The sequence below is a fragment of the Stegostoma tigrinum genome, chromosome 5 (assembly GCF_030684315.1).
Source record: "Stegostoma tigrinum isolate sSteTig4 chromosome 5, sSteTig4.hap1, whole genome shotgun sequence".
NCBI classification, from domain to species: Eukaryota; Metazoa; Chordata; class Chondrichthyes; order Orectolobiformes; family Stegostomatidae; genus Stegostoma; species Stegostoma tigrinum.
In genome coordinates, this window is record NC_081358.1 from 101,780,596 (window position 1) to 101,803,078 (window position 22,483).

Sequence of the window (22,483 nt, forward strand, 5' to 3'; positions counted from 1 at the left end):
TAACTGAATTATGGTCACTCTCTCCAAAGTGCTCACCTACCACTAAAATCAAACACCTGTCTTAGTTCATTACCAAATACCAGATCCAGTGTGGCCTCCCCTCTTGTCAGCCCTTCGATGTACTGTGTCAGGAACCGTCCTGCACACATTGGACAAAAACTGATCCATTTGACGTACTAGAGTTATAGCAATTCCAGTCAATGTTAGGGAAGTTAGTCTCCCATAATGACCACCCTGTTCCTTTCACCCCTGTCCAGAATCGTTTTGCCAATCCTCTCCTCCACATCTCTGGAACTTCATTTGAGTGAGCATAGCTCTTCACTGGCAATTTCCAGTGATTTCCATATTGCCTACAGATATGCAATATCCATTCTGGTTGTAGTACTGCTATTACGTAGGGTCAGTCGTGGAATGATGCTGAGGAAGGAATGCACAGTTTGAAGGCTTTTCATTTTCTTTTGAAGACACTAATTTATTCGTGTTGGTGGATGTGGATTTTTAGTGTGGTCATTATGCATGTGTGGAGGCCCCAGTAATATTTAAAGGTCTGTTGAACTAGAAAAATGAGAGGTATGTTAAATAATAAGGATAGTCTTAGATTACAGAAGGATATAGATGGGCTGATCAGAATGGCGGATCAACGGCAATGGAATTTAATCTCCGGTGTGAGACCATCCACTTGGATAGGACAAAACGCAGCAAGGGAGTACATGTTGGATGCTGGTACCCTGGGAAGCATTGAGAATCAGATGTACCTTTAAGGTACATGTCCACTGGTCCATTAAGATAGCAGAACAGATAGATAAAGCAATTATAAAGGCATATGTGATACTTGCATTTATTAACCAAGACAGAGTTTGAGCCAGGAGGTTATGTTGGAGCAGTAAGTGATGTTGGTTATGCCACACAAGACTCTGCAGTTCTGCGTCCATATTGTAGGAGGGATGTGATTGTATTGGAGAGGATGCAGAGGACATTGACCAGGATGTAGCCTGGACTGAAAAGTATCAGTTATAGACAGGTTGATTTCCTTGGAGAAGAGACTCTTTCATTTGGTACAGGAATCAATGACTGGGGACATAGATTTAAGATAAGGGAGAGGGGATATAAAGGAAAACCGTCTTTTTTCACCTGAGGGTGATGGAAATCTGGAGCTTGCTGACTTATAAGAGTGACAGATGCAGAAAATCTTAGTGTTTAAGTAGATGTGCCCTTGTGATACCTAGGCTCACAAGGCTATAGCAGAGTACTAGAAAATGGAATTAGAATAGTTATTTGTTTTTGTATAGGTATTTGTTTTTGACTGACACAGATATGATGGGCTGAAGGGACTTTTCCTGTGCTGTAGACCTCTATGATTGTGACTAATTAATATGTATACTATAAGTGTATTAATCATCAGTATCACTGACCTAATTGAGCTCCAGTAACTTGAAATGGCAAAGTGGTCGCATCTGAGCATGCATAGTACTACTACTAATTAGTGTATTTACTTGTTAGACTATTGCTTGATTTAAAGATACATGGCTAACCATTTTTTTCAAAAAAAATTCCTTTGTGAAGTGGGTGTCTCTGGCATTTGTTGCCAATCCTGAACTACCTTGAACAAAGTGACTTTATAGGCTATTTGAGGGCGGCTAAGCATCATTAGTATCCATCTGCAGTCACATATAGACCAGGCAAGCTGAGGGTTTATTTCCTTTAATGGACATTAATGAATCAGATGGGTTTTTATAACAGCTGACTTTTCATGGTCAACACCACTGCAACTAGCTTTCATTTCCATAGTTATTACTTGAATTTTAATTGAGTGTCACTGAGCTAACAATCTGCAGACCCGGATTCAAATTGAACAACCTGCCAGTCCTGGAAAATTCATCCAGTGATAATGCCATGATGACACCGTCTTCCCTCAAGGTTAAAACAGTAAAATGGATTACTGAATAAATCAGCATTGTATTGGCTCAATTCATGATTGATTAATTTTTTGTTACTTTCCTTTTCTATCATCTGGAGGTATACATCACGAATTGAAAAGATTGACTATGAGGAAGGGAAAATGCTGATCCACTTTGAGAGATGGAGTCATCGGTATGATGAATGGATTTACTGGGATAGTCATCGCCTACGACCACTTGAGGGACAGTCACTACGAAAAGATGCACTCAAAGACGATGAAGAGATTACAGTAAGTGAAGGTTTTGAAGTGGGTGGGATCTCCCAGAAACACACACCTTCCAAAAGTATTTTCGCTGTTAAGATTAGGAAAAAACACTTAATGCAGCTGGTTACTTTTATTTATCTTGGAAGTAGTTTCTTTCTGTTCTATGCTCCAAGTGGCTTGGTGCTGCACGTACAAGCCAAAAAAAAATGTTCAGAATGACTTAGAAAAACCTTGCAGTGAAATTCTCTTCTGATGGCCGGACTGTGAACACCATCTTGGAAAAGGTTTTAAAAAGTATTTCCAAGCAGTGTTCCATTCTGCCTTGTGATGAATACCCATTTAATGGGCAAGTATAATGAAGTAGATTTCTCTCTGAAAGAGCTTGCTCATTACAGGGGTAGAATCACCTCAAATGCATCGTCCTTGCCCATTCCCCTTCAATCTTCCCCTCAACCCATCAACTTCTCTGCTGTGTGTCTCTGGCCCTCCCCTCCCTTCCCTCTTCCCCCACCACCCTGTGTCTCCTTTTCTTCCCTGCCCCACCCCCACGCCAACCTGTGTGACTCCTTCATCTGCCACCCCTATGTGCCTCCTCGCCCTGCCCTCTCCACTCCATGTTTGCCCCTTCCACCTCTGTCTCTTGTTTGGCTTGGGGAAGTTTGGTGCCATGTGTGCCTACTTTGTCCTACTCTAATGTCTTATTGTTTTTGTTTGTGGGTTGCTCCTTCTGTTTGTTGTTTAAACCAGAGAGAGATCTAATTAATGCAGAAATCTTGAATGAAGTTTAAGTGTCATCCGATATAGATTAGGAATTGAATATATTATGAGCGTTTGAAGATATGATGTGATATAGCGACATTTGGAAAATGTAACCATTTGAGAAAAAATACATTGCACAGCTTAACTAATTTCCTTTTCTTTTTGATTAAGTTTCAAATGACCTCATCAATTTAAGAGTTGAGGGAGAAATGTTGTTTTTGTGCAGGACTTCAAAACTGGAGATGAGGTTCTTGCCCGCTGGACGGATTGTCGCTACTATCCTGCCAAGATTGAAGACATTAATGAGGAGGGTAAGTATAAGTAACTTACTTTTTTCCTTGATTTCTTCACCGTCTCTACAGCAAGTGTTTGCTGTTGCTGAAATATGGGCCCAAGTTACCATTCTCCACACACAAGCTCATAAATGTCAGTAACCTGCTCAGCAACATTCCTTTCTTGCATGGTGCAATTTACATTTTGTACCTGAATCTCGCATGCAACGTTTCTACCACAATTTTATTAGTTTGGCTTAGTTGGTGCTGTCTCACGTTGTACTGGAAAGTTGGAAGTTAAGCACCAATAAGGTTGTTGTTCCTGCCCATGTTTTAGGGCTGATACTTAAGTATTCTCTGATCACTACAATAGCAGAAGGAAATCTATTCATCAGGTCAGTTTTTTAATAGAAAATGGTGGAAATATTTATAGTTAACACTTTCTCTATCCGTTTGCTGTTAAGTTGATTACCTTCCTTCAGTTGTGGGACAAATTGAAATGTAATTAGTTTTAAGGAAGTGGGCAGGAAAAGAACAAATTGTGTTTGTAATAGGGTAGAAGACAGGAGAAATTTAATGGGCAAGGGCAAAGGCAGTCAAAATGTGGCAAGTGAAAAATGAAAGACCTCTCGAAGAGGTGTGAACAGCAGGATCCTTGCTTCTGTCCACTCCAATTACTTTTGCACCAGGCCCTAAGTACAGTACAAGTTACTTTCATACTCCAAAATGCAAAGTCTTTTGTTCTCTCTCTCTTTTAAAGTGCCTTGAAGCTGTTGCTTTCCTTTCTACTCCTTTACTGTAATGCCCTTGGTCCCTGCCAAGCCATCAGTTCTTTCTTCTCCGCCTCCTACTTTTTGAATTATGGCTCTAATTAAAGACATGCAGACTCTGCTACTTTCCCCTGCAGCAAGCCACATTTCTGTCAGCCACCACTCAGCTTAACCTGGAACCTTCCCTTATTAAGAATCCACTTCCCTGTGCCTACCCAGCTCACTAATCCATTCCATCCACAACGTGGACTCATCCTTATTAACTGCTGTCCATTCAACTGCTCCTTCTAATTTCCATGCTAGCTTACATTGTCAACACTGTATTTGTCTGTGCTTGGAGCTTGGAGCCTGCTCCCTAGTTCAGTATAGCCATGGCTGACTATCCAACTCGGCACCCTGTCCTTGCTTAAAGAACTATATCTAGCTCCAGTTTAATATAATACTAGATTTTACACAAGGAAGAAATAGTTGAATGTAATTTTTGAGCTATGAAGTGCATCAATTTTAGTCAATTCCACACATTGGTAATTGTCTCCCAAAAGTCTATAGATTCTGGAATAATTTTTAGAAATTAAAGCTAGCAAATTGAACGTAGAACAGTACAGCACAGTGCAGGCCGTTTAGCCCATGATGTTGTGCTGACCTATTAATCTTCCCTGATCAATCTACCCTGCAAACCCTTCATTTTACTATACTCCATGTGCCTATCCAAGAGTTCCTTAAATGTCTCTAAAGCGCCTGACTCCACTACCACTGCTGGGAGTGCATTGCATGCACCCACCACGCACTATGTGAAGCACCTACCTCTGACATCTCCCCTAAACCTTCCTCCAGTCACCTTAAAATTATGTCCCCTTGTAATAGTCATTTCTGCCTTGGGAAAAATACAGATAGATGAGGAAGGACACCACTTTGATTGGGACAACACATCCATCCTAGGACAAGCCAAACAGAGACATGCACGAGAATTCCTAGAAGCATGGCATTCCAACCAGAACTCCATCAACAAACACATTGATTTGGAGCCAATCTACCACCCCCTGAGAAAAAGAACAGGAAATGACATCACCAACCCAAGGAAACCTAACCAGATAAATAGAAAGCGGGACATAACACTAGCGTTTCTTCGGAGGGTCACTGATGATGTTACCTAGAATGGTGACGAAACGTCTGAAAACAAACCTTCCAGCTCAGCGAGCAAACTCACACCCAGAACCTCCACCTGAGCTACAAATCTTCTCAAAACTCGCTTAGGAAAAAGTCTCTGGCTATCTATGCCAACCATCATCTTGTACACCTCTATCAAGTCACCTCTCCTCCTCCTTCACTCCAGTGAAAAAAGCCCTAGGTCCCTCAACCTTATAAGACCTGCCCTCCAGTCCAAGCAGCATCCTGGTAAATCTCCTCTGCACCCTTTCTAAAGCTTCCACATCTTTCTTATAATGAAGTGACCAGAATTGAGCACAATATTCCAAATGTGGCCTAATCAGAGTTTTATCATGCTGCAGCATAACCTCGTGGCTCTTAAACTCCATTCCCCTGCCAATGAAAGCTAACACACCATATGCTGCCTTAACAGCCCTATCAACTTGGGTGGCAACTTTGTGGGATCTATGGATGTGGACCCCAAGATCCTGCTGTTCCTCTACACTGCCGCGAATCCTGCCATTAACCGGGTATTCTGCATTCAAATTTGACCTTCCAAATTGAATCACTTCACACTTTTCTCGGTTGAATTCCATCTGTCACTTCTCTGCCCAGCTCTGCATCCTGTCAATGTCCTGTTGCAACCTACAACAGTCCTCCACGCTCTCCACAACTCCAAAAACCTTTGTGTCATCACCAACTTACTAACCCACCCTTTCACTTCCTCATCCAAGTCATTTATAAAGATCACGAAGAGCAGAGGTCCCAGAACAGATCCCTGTAGATCACCCTGGTCACCGAGCTCCAGGCTGAATACTTTTCATCTACTATCCTCTGTCTTCTATTGGACAGCCAGTTTTTGCATTCAGACAGCCAAACTTCCCTGAATCCCGTGCTTCCTTACTTTCTGAATGAGCCTACCATGTGGAACCTTGTCAAAATGCCTTGCTAAAATCCACATACACCATATCCACTGCTCTACCTTCATGGATGTGTTTTGTCACATCCTCAAAGAATTTGATAAGGCTTGAGGCATGATCTGCCCCTCTCGGAGCCATGCTGATTATTTGGAAAAGCGCAGTTTGATTAGAAATAATCATAAATACTATCTCTCAGAATCCACTCCAATAGTTTGCCCACCACAGAAGAAAGACTGACCAGTCTGTAATTTCCAGGATTACCCCTATTCCCTTTCTTGGACAAGGGATTGACATTTGTCACCCTCTAATCTTCTGGTCCTACTCTAGTGGGCAGTGAGGACGCAAAGATCATAGCCAAAGGGGCAGCAATCTCTTACCTTGCTTCCTGTACTTACCTTGTGTGTATATACCGTCAGGCCCAGGGGGCTTAGCGTTCTGCTAAATTAAACAGGGAAGAACAGACCTGTTAGGTTTGCGTCAGTAGTAGGGAAACTGCTACAGTCTATTATAAAGGAAGTGATAAATGGAAGCTTGCATATTTATAGTCTTCTTGGGCATATCTAGTTGGGTGACTTGGATGAGGGAGGTAAATATACTAAGCCAAGTTTACGGATGAGACAAGCATAGTTGGGAAGTGGTGAGGATGACCCAGTCTGCAGAGGAATATAGATAGGTTAATTGAGTGAACAAAAACTTGGCTAGTCAAAATGAGTTTATGCAATTTGATAGGAAGAATAGAGACCAGTGTATTTTTAAATTCAACACAAAGGGATTTGGAGGTTGTGCAGACATCACCAAAAGCTAACATCCAAGTACAACTGACAATATTGAAAGTATGAAGTGTAAAAGCAGGGAGGTCTTGCTAAATTTATGCAAGGCACTAGTTAGACTACACCTAGAAGAATGGAAACCGTTTTGATCTCTTTCTCTAAGGAAAGAAAGACTGACATTGGAAGCAGTCCTGAAAATGTTCACTCGGTTGTTCTTGAGTTAGTAGAGATTTTCTGAAGAGGAGAGGTTGGGTCTGCACTTACTGGAGATTAGAAGATCTGGAGACGACCTTATTAAATTACAAGATGCTTAGTGGGCTTGACACATTAGATGCTGAAAGGTGGATCCTTGTGGAGGAGCCTAGAACCAGAGGGTTTAATCACTGAGCAAAGATTTGCCCATTCATGACACAGGAGGAATTTCTTGGCTGAAGGTGTGGAATTCATTATTGCAGGTGTACCGTCAAGGTGGGTTGTTTTCAAGGCTAAGATAGGCAGATTTTCAATTTGTAATGAAAGTGAGTAGGAAAAGGTAGAATGTGGATTTGAGTTATCACATTACCCGTAATCTTACTGAATGGCAAAGCAGACTTGATAAGCTGAATGACCTACCTCTGCTCCTAGGTTTTACAATCACATAGTTAGCATGCACTTCAATTGGCAAATTGTGTCTAATGAACTTGAAGTCTTTTAAGGATGTTACTAAAAAAAATTTAATTAAATGGACTTGTTGGATGTAGAATACCTGGATTTTAAGGGTTTTTAAGGTACCTCCACCGGAGGTTCATTAGCAAAACTACCTCCTATCCTGCACCTGCACATCTGCCAATGTGGTATACTGCATCCACTGTACCCGGTGCGGCTTCCTCTACATTGGGGAAACCAAGCGGAGGCTTGGGGACCGCTTTGCAGAACACCTCCGCTCAGTCCGCAACAAACAACTGCACCTCCCAGTCGCAAACCATTTCCACTCCCCCTCCCATTCTCTAGATGACATGTCCATCATGGGCCTCCTGCAGTGCCACAATGATGCCACCCGAAGGTTGCAGGAACAGCAACCCATATTCCGCCTGGGAACCCTGCAGCCATATGGTATCAATGTGGACTTCACCAGTTTCAAAATGTCCCCTTCTCCTACTGCATCCCTAAACCAGCCCAGTTCATCCCCTCCCCCCACTGCACCACACAACCAGCCCAGCTCTTCTTCCCCCCCCCCCCACCCACTGCATCCCAAAACCAGTCCAACCTGTCTCTGCCTCCCTAACCGGTTCTTCCTCTCACCCATCCCTTCCTCCCACCCCAAGCCACACCCCCAGCTACCTACTAACCTCATCCCACCTCCTTGACCTGTCCGTCTTCCCTGGACTGACCTATCCCCTCCCTACCTCCCCATCTACACTCTCTCCACCTATCTTCTTTACTCTCCATCTTCGGTCCGCCTCCCCCTCGTTCCCTCCCCCCATCCCCCACTCTGATGAAGGGTCTAGGCCCGAAACGTCAGCTTTTGTGCTCCTGAGATGCTGCTTGGCCTGCTGTGTTCATCCAGCCTCCCATTTTATTATCTTGGAAAGTGGTTTTGTTGTTGGTGATCATTTGCTATCAGATATGATTATCCACTTGGGAAATTCCATGTCACTGGTTCTGGTTCTGTGGGTCTTTGCATGGCTGAGCCAGATCCAGGGGTTTTGGCAGGTGTTTCTGGGAGGCGGAATTGGAGTAAACTTGTCATTCTTATGTTGGCAAGCTGTGATTTAATTTTTGGCAACCAGCTGCTCAGTATGTATGTTGAAACTTTGATTGTAGGAACAATATGTAATATTTCTAAACTTGTAGAGGGCACAAAGCTAAATTTGTGTGCGCACCGTAAAGATGATATAAAGTGGCTTCAGGAGGACTTGGACAAGTTAAATGAGTAGACAGAACATGGAAAATGGAATACAATATGGAAAAATGGCATTTCCCACTCTGGTAGTGGGAACACATTTACAGAGCATTTCTTGTGATACTGGACATTGTCAATGTACAAAGTGTAACGGACCACATCAAATCCCTCAATATTATGATAGCCAAAACTCTAACTTTTCTTATTTTGAAAGGCAAGTTTACGGCATTACGTTCTGGATGCAATTCGATCAGTCAAAATATCAGACTTGATACAAAACACTTTATTCTTACACACCAGTTAAAATACAGACAGGAACTATTTTAAAAATGAGCTTAACTGTAACTCTGAAAACAACATGTCAATCTATTTGTTAGCTGTTCCAAGATAGTAAAATCCTGTAAGCATATCCTTGGGAAAGGCTAAATCAGTAAAAAAATAGATTCTCCAGTCCAAGATGAAAGAATATCAAGAAAAAACAGAGACGGAGAGAGAATACAAGCATTTTGCTCTAACAGGGAGAGATGTATAGCAGCTTCTAAATCCCAACAACTACAGTTGCTATTTTCTTTCATTTTTTTTTTCATCCGTGTGCAGAATGAATTTTTATTTGGAGCACAGAAGTAATGTGAATTTTTTAATGTCACTAAGGGAGGTTAAAAAGTCTGTCTTTTAAACATTACCTTGGTGTTGTACAAAGAAGAATGATGCCCCAGACTAGTTCAAAAGTTATCAGATTTAATGAGTTAAATTGTAAATTTACAATGGTGGCCTTTGAAAACTCAATCTTCAGATTTCAACTACTGCGCATTTGAGGGGCATTTTTGAAATTTTTTCAAATTTTTTAGCTTAAATATTATTAATTTGACTGAGGAGAAGTTGAATTGGTAGTGATAGCTCAACTTGACAAACATGCGCGGGGGCGGGGGGGAAGTAGACTCCCAGGAGGGACAAGGACTTGAGGTAGTGTTTAAAATGTAGTGTATTTAACCCACAATTTTTTTTATTTCGCCTCTTCATGTTCCTTGACTGCCTATCTGATATTCAGTGTGATTGATGTATACATAACTTCAATCTTCCTAATACTTTATTGAAGAAATTGCCTTTATCCATTGCGAAAATTGTACTTTGGCTATTTATTCCATGCCTGCATTTCTTTCTAACCATGCCCTCAAGCTGAACAAGGATTTTAACAGTCTTAGTACCTCATTTAACATAGATTTCAGTTTATACTGTCCTATTCACCTCTAACACAAATTCATTGTTTACTTCTGTCACTGTAATATCACCTACCTGCATGCCGATCAGAACCTATTAGCTGTCGACCTGCTCATCCATTCCTTTGCAAGCTGGAGGCAGAATGATTTCAGTCTTGATGCCACTTTTCTAACCTTTTAGCCTTTGGAAATTTTCAGCTCTTTCAAAACACTCTTGACAACACATCTTGCTGGGCTGCATTGATAACCAGTCTCCCAATGCCTCGTGTTGCATGTTTAACTCCCTTTCTAGCTATTTAATGACCTGCAGTAGTAAATTCCACTCAAGGAACTCGTGGATGGAGGGATTGTCGATGACAAAAGTTAAATAGACTGACTTTAGATGATTGAGAGACCATTTCATTCAAACATACGTGATACTTAGGGATTGACAGGATAGATGGATGAAAGACGTCTTCCCTGGCTGGAGAGGTGCTTGAGAGCCAGAGGACATGAGCTTAGAGTTAAGGGGCAGACCTTTTGGCTCTGAAATGAGCAGGAATTTCTTTACTCTGGGATGAATCTTTGGAATTCTGTACAGTGGAGACTGTGTCAGTGAGTGTGTTCAAGACAGTGGCTGATTAGATTTCTACATAGTAAATATATTGAGGGATAGTGCAGAAATGTGGTTTCGATGTAAAAGATCAGCTGTTCATCGAATGATTAAAAAGGCATGAAAGGCTGCGTGATCTATTCATGCCCCTATTTCTTATGTTCTTACTTCCTATTCCATTTTACTAGAAGTTTTTCATGTCTATGTCCTCCTTTCTCTTACCCTAGCATTGCTGATTAACATCAGCTGTCTACACCTAGCTCTGGAAACCCTTTCCCTCTCAGAAATGCTTACTTAAAACTCACCTTCTTGAGCAATTACTTGGGCATCTCTGTGTGCGTCTCCTTTTTCTCAGCAGCAGTCATTTTCCCCTAAACCTCTGTAAAACACCTTGGTTTCTCCTGAATTAATGATATTTAAGTGACATTAGCTGTTTTTGGTAAAAGCCCACTGTCTCCATTCAGTGTGAGATTGAAGCCAAGTGTTGCCTTCCCTTTATATAGGGACTATTACAGCTTTTCTAAGCGTTTTCACTTATAAAAAGTGAGTGAGCTGTATTTTCAGATTGACTATGCACCACTGTCTTTTGTAACCAACTAACAATCTGACCAGACTGTGTCTACAATTCAAATTTATGGTGTGAGCAGGAGCCTTGTGAACAAAACTCTGTATAAAAGAATTCAAATTAAACATTTTTTTTGTGGTTTAACCAACATTGATACAAATGTTGATCAGAGATAATGGGAACTGCTGGGCCTGAAACGTCAGCTTTTGTGCTCCTAAGATGCTGCTTGGCCTGCTGTGTTCATCCAGCCCCACACTTTGTTTGATACAAATGCTTCCTGATTTCCATTTATCTTGCAGTGTATATTTCCAAATGATTGTAACTGCTGTAATTGACCCTTCGCAGGTACTTACACAGTGCAGTTTTATGATGGAGTAATACGGTCTCTGAAGCGAATGCATATAAAATCGATGCCTGAAGATGCCAAAGGACAGGTAAGTCCACAATCAGTTTATTGTAAACAATTGCTGTTGCCATTGAAACGTTCTATTGGCATGGTACTAGCAGGCTATAACTGAGGAAAATTATTCATTATAGTTATATTCCTCATTAGAATACTTTCTCAAAGCTTCTATATCTCCTGATGATATCTCATTGTTGGGCTGCAGTTTCTTTGCTACTCGTTTCCCGCTTGTTCTTTGCCTAAATGACCGTTGTTTCTGTGTGAACTTGGTTTTTGGAGGTTAAGGCTGACCTTGTCCCTTGATAACTTATTTGCATAAATCAAGATAATGGGTTGTATATTGAACTAGAGGGGAATCCTGCCCTATTCACTAACTCTATCTTCCCCCTGCTCCAAACTAAAATCGTGGAAGCTAGTTATTATACCTCCACCTTGATACAAATTGAGTTTTGATATCAGTGTTTTCCCAGTATGAACACAGCAGGCCAAGCAGCCCATAATGCTGCTTGGCCCGCTGTGTTCATACATCTTCACGCTTGTTGTCTCGGATTCTCCTGCATCTGCAGTTCCCAAGGTCTTATCTTTCCCTAGTATGTTTGTCTTGACTACCCACTGGCCAAAAAAAAACTTAGTGTTGGAGGAAAATTTTCAAGCTTACTACTCCACCTTCTGTCACTGCAGTGGCTTCTGGCAATTTGGGATGGAGCTGTCTCTTTATCTCATTTCAAATTACTTGGTTGTTATCACGAGAATCGGGGAAAGAGGAAATCACTATCGTATCTCAGTCAAACATCAACTGTGCTCAAGCATTCCTGGACATTCAAAATAGCTAGAATATAAACTTTATTTATTGAGGGGGCATATCAAATAGTTAAGTAACCACGAAACATTTGTTTGGGAATGGACCACAGTGTTAGAGGGTTTATTGGTTTGGAAGCAAACCGCTGGCAATTTGTGGTTAGAGTAGTTTGCTGTCGCAAACTGAGTGCTAATGAGAAGGGGTTCTTGTTGTCGACAAGATGTGGTTTATTGTGTAATGGCAATTGGGTGCAAGTTATTTTAGTAAGTTGAATATTGTACTAAGACTATTGGGAGGCCCAGAATATTGGTCTTCACTCTACAAGAACTTAATGAGGTTCTCCTTTATCTTGACCCAAGCCTATTATGTTATCTGATTCGGCGGAGCTTAATCAGTCGCCAAAATGGCCCTGTTTGAAACTGCTACCTTATGCAACAACTCTTACAAAGCTTATTTCCTTAGTAATTAACATTTTTACTTTGGTGTGTAATTACAGTTTTCACTTGTCCATATCCTGCCAAGTTTTGGACTTCAAACATTTAAGGGGTATGGAGGTTTCATATTTCTTCCAGAGTATTCTCTCTTTGGACTTGGAAAATTGGCAGGTACTTAAGTTTGAGGAACGTTGATCTTGGTTCTGTCCTTGTCTATGCGTGATGTCTCTGCTTCAGGACCATTTTTTTTTCTAAATTTGTTGTTGAATCCTTGTTGGAAGTTGTTGGTCCTGCTAAATCACGTGTCTGGAGGACTCAATCTCTTGGATTTATTTTGCAGTGGAACTCTCTTCCCTGCTCTTTTTAAGAACACTTGAAATTGCACAAACTCCCTGGGACATAGCTACTCTGCCAAAAAAAAAGTTTTCAACATTGTCCTGGATTACAAGAGCAAAAATTTTCATCTTGACCATATTCTGGATCTCTGTGCCAGGTAGTCTCCTCTTGACTATCGTCCCCTGGCTCAATGATGTTGATCATTCTACGTCCAGTGTTGGCTCACATGGTGTTGTATGCAGCCTATTTTCAATACTTATTTCTAATCTGCTCATGAATCTTACTGCTCAATTTTAAAATATTTGTTTCAATTTAAGATTTTGGTTTAATAATTTCATTCACACTCTATGGTTATGTTACTGGTGAATTCTGAGGTTCATATTGCTGTCATGCTATTTGAGGATTCTTGCTGACTTAACAATGTCTCTTGTACTGATCTTCATCCTTGGAAGGTGAAGAAGTGAAATATTTCTGTTGAACTTGTCACTTCATTATCTGATATTAAATTCAAATCCACTACAGTTTGTTCACCGGGTTGTGTTGGGGCCTAAATAATTTCAGTTAAAGAATGGCTAGTGAGCCCAAGTGAGTTGTATTGCTCTTTTTTTTTTCCTCATCTGCATCTTATTGGTTTTTTTATCTGAATTTCCTGCCGCTTCAGGAATATTGAGGTTAAGATGCTCAGGAGTGAGCTTTCTTAATTTATGAATTTTATATAAATATACAATCTCTGCTACTTTTCCCCATTTGTGTTTCTTGGCCCATATAATTTAATCACTGTATCCTGTGGCTTTGTTTCTTCACCCATGTTAACCAATTGATGAGACCTGGCCTCCCATTGACACACATGCGTTTTGTGAAATTCCAGTTGGTTGATTCACCAATTTCCGGTATAGATGCATTAAATACTGTTTCTAATGCTGGTGGTTGTACTGCATTGACTTTGTCCAAGTAGTCATTTGACTACTTTCTGCTCTGTTTCTGTATTCCGTATCTACACTTATGAAAATGAGCTATAATATTATAGTTATAACTTTTTTAAGAGCTGTGCATTCTTTTGCCTGGAAGGCTACGTTGTTCCACACTGCTAACAATGATTTTTAGTATCTGTTGTCTGGCCGTCTGATTATCACATGTAATTTTACAGTTTTTGTGTTCTTAAAATTGAATGGATTCGCATACTGTCCTGTGATGAGATTGGCCCTCTATCAGGATTGTTGTTCACGTCTTCATCCTACACAATTTGAATAGTTTTCTCCAAAGTATTGCTCTTTGAGCTGTAATAAGTCTGCAGTAATCATCAGCAATTCCAACATTTTCTCTTATGAATTCTGATTTTAATGTGCCATAGTTGTCGATTTCCACTGAACTGTAGAAAATATTGTTTGCCTGAATGCTGACCTCTTTCAAGAATTTGTTTTCAGACAAAAGTAATTGTCAAAAGCCTGTGGAACTTCTTCAAACTGACCTGTGCTACCTTTTTATGTTTTAAAGAGAAATGCTGTAATCTGTTGTAGTCTCTGTTAAATTCAGAAGCGTATTTGCACTTTTAGACCTCCTGCTCTTTTCGTGGCCAAATGATCTTCACTTTCTGACCTTGACCTTCTGACAAGTTTCTCTGCAGGTTGTTTCACATTTCAGCTGAGAAAGTATAACATTGTTACTAATCTTGAACTTTCACTACCATACTTAGGAAGTTCGCAACCGAAAGAGGGACGTGTGATTGAGGCTGCAGCTCAGACGGGCTCAAGTGTAGAAGTACAAGTCCTATGTAATTTTATTTCTGTTAAACCTGGAGCTGAAGGAGTTGCAGAAAGTGCTGAGAAGCATGCCAGTGTTACGCATGTTGAATCAGAATGCACTTTGCTTTGCATTACTTGAACACAAAACAGATGAAGGTGTAATGATCAAATGGCCTCAATTCATGCTGTGAACTTTTATGGGTCTATACAATAAAGATTTGTGCTCTCTAGAAGGCCTGGTAAATTTAGTAAAATAAATTTTAATGAAGACAATTCGTTAAAATAAAACAGCTAAATAAAGAAAAACAACAAAAGACCTTCCCTATTATAAGTAGAAAGTTTGTTTAAAAACTCTAACATTTTCTGTCGCTAAGATTATATTTACTGAGCTTTACTAATGCTTTACATAGACAAATGTATTCAAAGCAAACTCAGCAGATGAGTTTGCCAGTCCCTAGTTGCCCTTGAGAAGGTCATAACGAGTTGTTTTCTTGAGCTTTCTCCATCACTTTGCTGATGATCGAGAGCAGACTGGGGCTGTAATTAGCAGGTTGGATTGTCCTGCCTTTTTCCTGAGCAGTTTTCCACATTGTTGGTCAATGCTAGTATACTCTCTGTACCAGAATAGCTTGGCCAGGGGGGCCACAAGTTGTGGAACACAGGTCTTCAGTATTGTTGCTGGAATGTTGTCAGGGCCCATAGCCTTCGCAGTATCCAGTGTTTCCAACTTTTTCTTGATAGCATGTCAAGTGATTTGAATTAGTTGAAGACTGGTGTCTGTGATGTTGAAGACTCCTGGATTATTCATCTGGCATTTCTGGCTGAAAATTCCTGCAGCAGCGTTAATCTTATCTTTTACCCCAAGGTGCTGGACTCTTCTGCCATAGAGAACGGGGATATTTGTGGACCCTGTTCCTTCAATGAATGGTTTAATCGCTCAAAATTGGATAATCGAGATTGCCGAGCTTAAACCTGATGTTTTGGTTGTGTTATCGCTTGCTTATGCTGTTTGGCAAGCAGGTAGTCCTATTTGTGAGCTTCACCAGGTTGACACCTCATTGCTAATCATGCCTGATGTTGCTTCTGGCATTTACCCTCCTTGCCACACTGTTTTGAATCACGGCTGTTCCCTGGCTCTGTAGTAATGGCTGAGTGGACGGTATGCCAGCCCATGAGATTGTAGGTTATTTTGCTTCTACTGCTGTTCATGATCCACAGCACTTCATTGATGCCCACTCTTTAGTTGCTAGATCTGTTCAGAGTCGGCCCCATTTAGTGCAGCGATGGAGGGTATTTTCGATGTGGAGATGGGGCATTTTTTCCCCCAGGAACTACATGCTGTGTTGGACAGATGCATCTACAGCATGCAAATCGGTAGTGATGAGGGAAAATATATTTTTCTGCCTTGTTGATTACCTCACCCTCCAGCCGATGCAGTCTAGCAGCTACTTCCTTTATGACCTGACCAGACCACTGAGGTGCTGCTGCCGAGTCACTTGCTAGTGGACATTGAAATCCTCCACCCAAAGTAAGCTTTTACCCCCTTATCTCCCTTAGTGCCTCTTCCAAGTGTTCCTCAACATGGGGGAGTACTGATTCATCGGCTGAGAGAAGATGGCTCGTGGTAATTAGCAGGAAGTTTCATTGCTAATCTGAAGCCATGAGACTTCATAGAGGCTGCAGTCAGTGAGGACTCCCAGGGCAGCTTCCTCCTGATTGCATAACACTGTGCTGTCACCTGTTGTGTTTGTCCTGCCAGTGGTTTGGGCATATTTAGGGTGTCGGTGGTGTCTTGGGCATTGTACAGTATGATTTCATGAGTATGGCTAGGCAGACAATAGCCTGACGCGGTGAGACAGCTCTCCCAATCTTGGCACTAGCCCCTGGATCTTAGTAAGGAAGACTTTGCAGGGTCGAAAGGACCGTTTCTACCGTTGGCTTTTCCCAGTGTCTAGGTCGACGCCAGGTAGTCCATGTGATTTTTTTTTTGCTCTTGGGAGTTTGTAGCAATTGATACACCTGAGTGACTTGATAGACCCTTTCAGAGGGTAGTTCAGAATCAGCATTGCGAGTCTGGAGTCACGTGTAGGGCAGACTAGGTGAGGACGGTAAGTTTCCTTCCCTGAAGAACATCAGTGAACCATGTGGATTTTTCCAACAGTGGTTTTGTGGTTACCAGTAGATTGCTAATCCTGGGTATTCTATTGTATTTGAATTTGACCATCTGCTGTGGCAGGATTCAAACCCAGGCCCTTGGACGTTGGCTGAGTTTTTGGAGTAATAAGCCAGAGATACGATTTGGGCATTTCTCTCCTTGTGTAGCCCAGAAGAAGTCATTTAGCAAACTGCTGTTTAACTAACTGCTGTTTATGTTGTACACAAGCTTTTTCCCACCTAAATTCCATCAATTCATTCTCCTAATTATTCCTTTCTCCTGAATTTTCATTTCTTATGTACAACTTTGCTATTGGCCTTCACTAATCCTTGTGGAAGATCGTCCCTCTTTGTAATTATCTGAGTTAAATTGTTTTCTTTTAGATTCATTATTGAATTTACTGAAAACTTAGCTTTGTTCTCTTTCATAGTGGAAAATTTGTCGAGGTCAAGCACTTCTATAATTTTAAGGATCCATTGGTCCACCTTCAGGACTCGCCTTTATAGAAGAGAGCCCCAGCTGAACAATTTACCTTGAAAGACATTACTTCAAATTCTGATATCAACCATTGGAATTTTTAAAAAACTTCCAACTTTCTTTTTGTAAGGAGCCCAGACCTGTACGTTTTTAAATGACCTGGTTGGCCTATGTTGCCACTGAGTTATTTTTAAATTGTTTTGACCTTTTGGTTCTGTGCTTCTATGGCCAATTTTGATGTCATTTTTCTAAAAGAAGATGTAGTCTGCTTATTCTTCATACCAAAATGAAGAATAGGCAGACTACACATTATCTTACCTGCAGTACATCCTTATCTGCACTAAAATTCAGTTTCAAATTGTATGTCCCTTCATTTTCGTATGAAAATCAATGTTCACTAACTTCCTGTGGACAATACAAGGAGTGATCGACAGGTAATACTTAAAGTCCTGTATATCGTTGCATCTCATGCAGCTTCACAAAGCTAAGGGAAAGCCAGCTAAAGAAATTGATTGCATTGCCTTGAAATATTTGAATCAATTACTTTTCTTTGTCACTGTAAAATTCATCATAATTTATGATGATGCAATTCATAAATTTCTCTGTGCTATAAAACATGGATTGCTAAATTTACTTCAAATGAATGCTGCTTTCACTTTTTTCCCAAGCTAATAAATTACTTTTAGTGATACTCACAAGCCATTGATAAATATTATTTACTTATTGATAATGGAACTCAGGGAAACTCAAATATTTCTTTCCATAGAACTGTCTATGGCCAGAGCTACAATTCTATCTCACTTGATTCTGCAGAATTGAATGGGAAGTATTGACATTGATATTGACATTGATATTTACAACAGTAAATGTGAAACAGTATGACCATATAGCAATGTTTGAGGGTAGAAAGTTTGTATTGCACACAATTTGTAATATGTAGAGAAACTTCTCCAACTGGAATTTTTGGCAACTTTTTTTTTCTTTCAAAAGCCAATCACTTTAAATGTTCAGATAATAAATTATTTAAAAAAAATAGAAACAGCTTGTTCCCTGTCCATCCTGCTGTCACAACTGAACAAAATTTGTCAAACTCTTTGGTAGTTCTATATGACTGTCCTCGCTCTGGTCTCAGCTTTCCACTAATCAGAAGCACCCTATTCTCTCAGCCCTGATGATTAGATTCATCAGTTTCTTCATGCCTCAAGACATTAACACTAATTTTTGATTAGCCAGTATCATCATTTCTTGGGCATGCTAAGTGACAAGTTTGCTGTAATTATTATAAATTTATTAATGCAACGCATATGGACCTTCATATCTTCTAACCATAGAATCCACAGCATTTATTTAAAATCCTTCTGCAGAGGAAAAGGAAAAGTGGTGCTTTTTTTTTTGTTTTTGGGGTAGGGCAGCTGACGTTTTGTCTATATTTATAATGATAAACTGGACAGCAATAATGGCCAGTTTTTTCCCCCCCACTAGTTCTCAGCAAATCTAAATGTGTTGGCTTTTGATATTTTAAATATGGTTCTATTGGTAATGATGATCATCCTGTACCAAGGCATGGAGTAATTAAGATAATCACAATTCTGTCCTTACCTTAACCACCAATCCAACTCCAGCTATCGCCATTACATAGCAATAAGAAACAACAGACCTAACTGATATTTGCCTCTGGAATCGGTGCACATAGCCATTTGTATTTCCTCCACTACTGCACCCAAAATCAGCTACCTCAGCATATGTTTAGGGATTTCAACTTGAAACCTTGGAGGATAAACTCGTCAAACTTTCATGACCGTGTTGAGACTCCAGAGTTGTGACAGTCTTCTGCTTTTTCCCTGTTCTCTTTTTAAAAAAAATGATTCTGAAGGATGGAACATTTTCTTCATAGGACTGGTTAGCTCTTGTTAAAGCTGCTACAGCAGCAGCTGCTGCTGCAAAGAATAAGACAGTCGGAAAACCCCGGGTTATTAAGGAAAAAGTGGGGAGAAAAGTGGGGAGAGGATCCCACTTCAAGAAAGGGAGAGTGATGTCAGAAGTTAAAGAACCAGTGGATGAAGTGCACAAAAAACCAGAAGAACTTGCATCTTTTGCTATCTCAGGTTAGTATAATTTTTATTTATAACATCTTAAATTCTGTCTTACACATTAAATTAAATGCAATCATGTGGAGAAATTAGGACAGATGATCAAAAGATTAGTCATTGGTTAGCGTGAATGTTTGATAAGTATAAAAGAGAACTGTTGAGGGAACAAATCCAGAGCTGGAGTCCTATGCAGTTGAAAGCAAATTAAATTTTAAATAGCACAATTTTCCTTTGTTGTTGAGCACTTAGTTACAGAAGTGAGACATTTAGTCCTAAAAGTCCCACTTGATGATTCATTCTCAACCGAAGCAGTCATCCTAATCTTTTATGCGCATTTCGGTTTCTTTACTCTGTGTTTCTACTGTCCTTTAGCCATCTTTTCTATTTATTTAAATGTTAAGGAAGCACACAATGAAAGTAGACTCAATACACTTATGTTGTGATTGCTGTCTGGTTCTTAAGTGAATTTCTATAGAATCATAGAATCCCCACAACGTGGAAGCAGTGTCCCTAGCACTGAGGCAGCAGTGCTAACGAATGAGTCACCGTGCCGCTCATTTAGTGACTCTCCTATTTCCTTTACTGCTCCGAAAGCTACCTATATGTGATATCATGATGAGATATTGTTCACTCTGGGAATAAGACCAAAATGTTAATTTAGAAGTGTTTTCGACATATAATGACAGGCTAGGAGCTGAGGAGCAAAGGAATTTGACTATACCTGTCTGTATAAGCAGTTGTAGCTTGTACACAGGTACAAAATGTAAGTAGGAAAACTCATGGAATGTTGGACTTAACTTTTCTGGAATACTGCAGGGAAATGTTTGTTATATAGAAACTTTTGTGAGACCCCCATTTTAAAGCATTGGTCAGTTTGAGAAAATATATTGGTTTTGAAAGAAATACTTAGTTGCCCAAATTACATTTGAACATTTAAGGATATATTATGAAGGCAAGTTTATTGCCTTGACTTCAATAGCTTGAGAGATGAAATAATTGAGCATTTTATATCTTTCTATTGGGACTGGATTGAACTGGTTAACTCTTGTAAAGGGACAGCATGGACATGTGCCCATTGTCCTTTTTTTTTGTTTCAGCAACAATGAAAGTGTAAGTAAGTTGAAGTGTAAATAAATAATTGTCTTCCATGAGGACCACTTTAAATTGAAATTTGACTGAACCATAAGGAGATACTAGAAAACCTTGGCTAGAGATTTTAAAAAGCATCTTAAAGCAAGACTGGTAGGAAGTTTAAAACCTAGTTTTGATAAGTAATGCCAGATAAGTAGCTGAAAGTGTCAAAATCATTCCAAAACTCAATTTTTTACAAAGTAGTTGTTCATGTCCTTGGGCTGTCCCAGAATGCACAGTTTTCAACCAAATTAATTATACCGATCTGTGTATTCCCAGAACTTTCTGTCTTTGTTTCAGATTTGCAGCATCAGTATTATACATTTATGTTCTGTACGCAAAAATGAGAACTAATTTCCATCTAAACAAATAATACATGCATTTGGTGATGGTACCAAAAGAAAGTGTTTGTGGTAATGTAGCATTCATTGAGTCTGAGAGGAGACGGTCTGCCAAGATTGTGTAAGAATTGCACCTGTTACCTCTCATTCAAGGCAAGGAAGCTGAAACTGAGGAGAGTTAGTTTTGTCAAGTTATCATACTCTCTAATTTTCAGTGGCATTTTGCAGCCTTCAGTTCATTTGTGGTGAATGTCCCTTAACTGTTGTGATAAGTATTTTCAGATATACGTGAGAATTAATAGCTCAAGTTAGAAATTGTCCACATTGCAGTGGATTATCTTTAGGCTCTTAATTATGGCTAAGAATCTCAAAATATCATGGTCCTTTATTTTCTAAATACTTAAATAATCATCAACTTTTCGGTCTTTTAAGTTTTGTCTATTGGTGTATCTGCCAGAACCTGTTGCTGTTTTATTTAGAATTCCTCAGGGAATAGAGCCTCTCTGAATATGAGTGGCTCAGCTGCTAGTGAACTAAGTACACAGGGTAAACATTTAGTTTAAAATATTAATGACCCCCAAAGATTTTTGGATTGCATAATCCAATGTTGTTTTGAAGTGTAGTTTGTGTATAAGCAACTATACAAATACAATTCTAGTAGACAATGTCTCGGGTACAAAAATTGATTGGTTTGGGTGAGGTAGCAAAGGCCAAGCTGTGCCTGTGGAGTTGCTGAGTTTTAAGGAGTTAACACTTGGCAGATGGAAAGAAATGCAAAAGTTTATTCTTAAATTTATGATCAGGGCTCTGAACAAATACAGAATTGGTGTGATTAAAGACCATAGAATATAATATTTCTGAACTGGTTGAATAGAAAATATCTATAGTGGCTACTCAGCAGTTGTAAACCTTAGCAAAGTAGGCCAACCAGTAGGGGATAAACAAATGTGAGCTGCAAGATCAGAGGTATTCGGATCTTTACAGGGAAATTAAGTGGTTGAACTTGCCCAAGCTCCTACACGTGAAGTATTGATATTGGGATAAGATACAAAATGGATTATACATCACTACATTGTTTTCAGGACCGAAAATGGGCATTAAACAAAAATTGCGAATAGATCAATGTTTAATTGACAAAGATCAGTCACTACTGTACTGAGTTTATTTGCCTGTATTCAAAGTAAATAGACTTTGAATCTGAATTAATTTAATCAAGTTCTGTATTGTGATGTTGAACCTTAATGACTATTTTTGTTACTTAGGAAACTCTGAGCCATTGACCTTTGAGCCAAAGCAGACTTCAGGACATGCAGAAACATCAGGTGCAAGGAAGAGGAAAACTAATGTCATCTGCTCATTTCAGGCAAAAAGAGCACGTCTCAACAAAATCACAGGTTAGAACTAGTTGGAAGTTTAGGTACAGAGCTCCGTTTTGGACATCTGGATGCCTGTTCTGCATTAAAAACCTATTGGCGTGTTTGCGTTTCCATAACAAACTGCTTAATAAGTCACAAGGGG

At 39.9% G+C, this 22,483-nt stretch overlaps 1 protein-coding gene across 6 annotated transcripts in view; it reads left to right on the top strand.

The window, feature by feature from the left end:
• Positions 1-22,483, top strand: part of phf20l1 (PHD finger protein 20 like 1) — a 119,060-nt gene that overhangs the window by 12,157 nt on the left and 84,420 nt on the right. For all 6 annotated transcript variants that reach the window (XM_048528396.2, XM_048528400.2, XM_048528398.2 and 3 more), the window contains 5 exons: positions 2,017-2,188; positions 3,150-3,234; positions 11,403-11,491; positions 19,298-19,508; positions 22,228-22,359. In XM_048528396.2, coding sequence (XP_048384353.1) covers positions 2,017-2,188; positions 3,150-3,234; positions 11,403-11,491; positions 19,298-19,508; positions 22,228-22,359 — 689 coding nt within the window. The remainder of the gene's footprint in view (positions 1-2,016; positions 2,189-3,149; positions 3,235-11,402; positions 11,492-19,297; positions 19,509-22,227; positions 22,360-22,483) is intronic.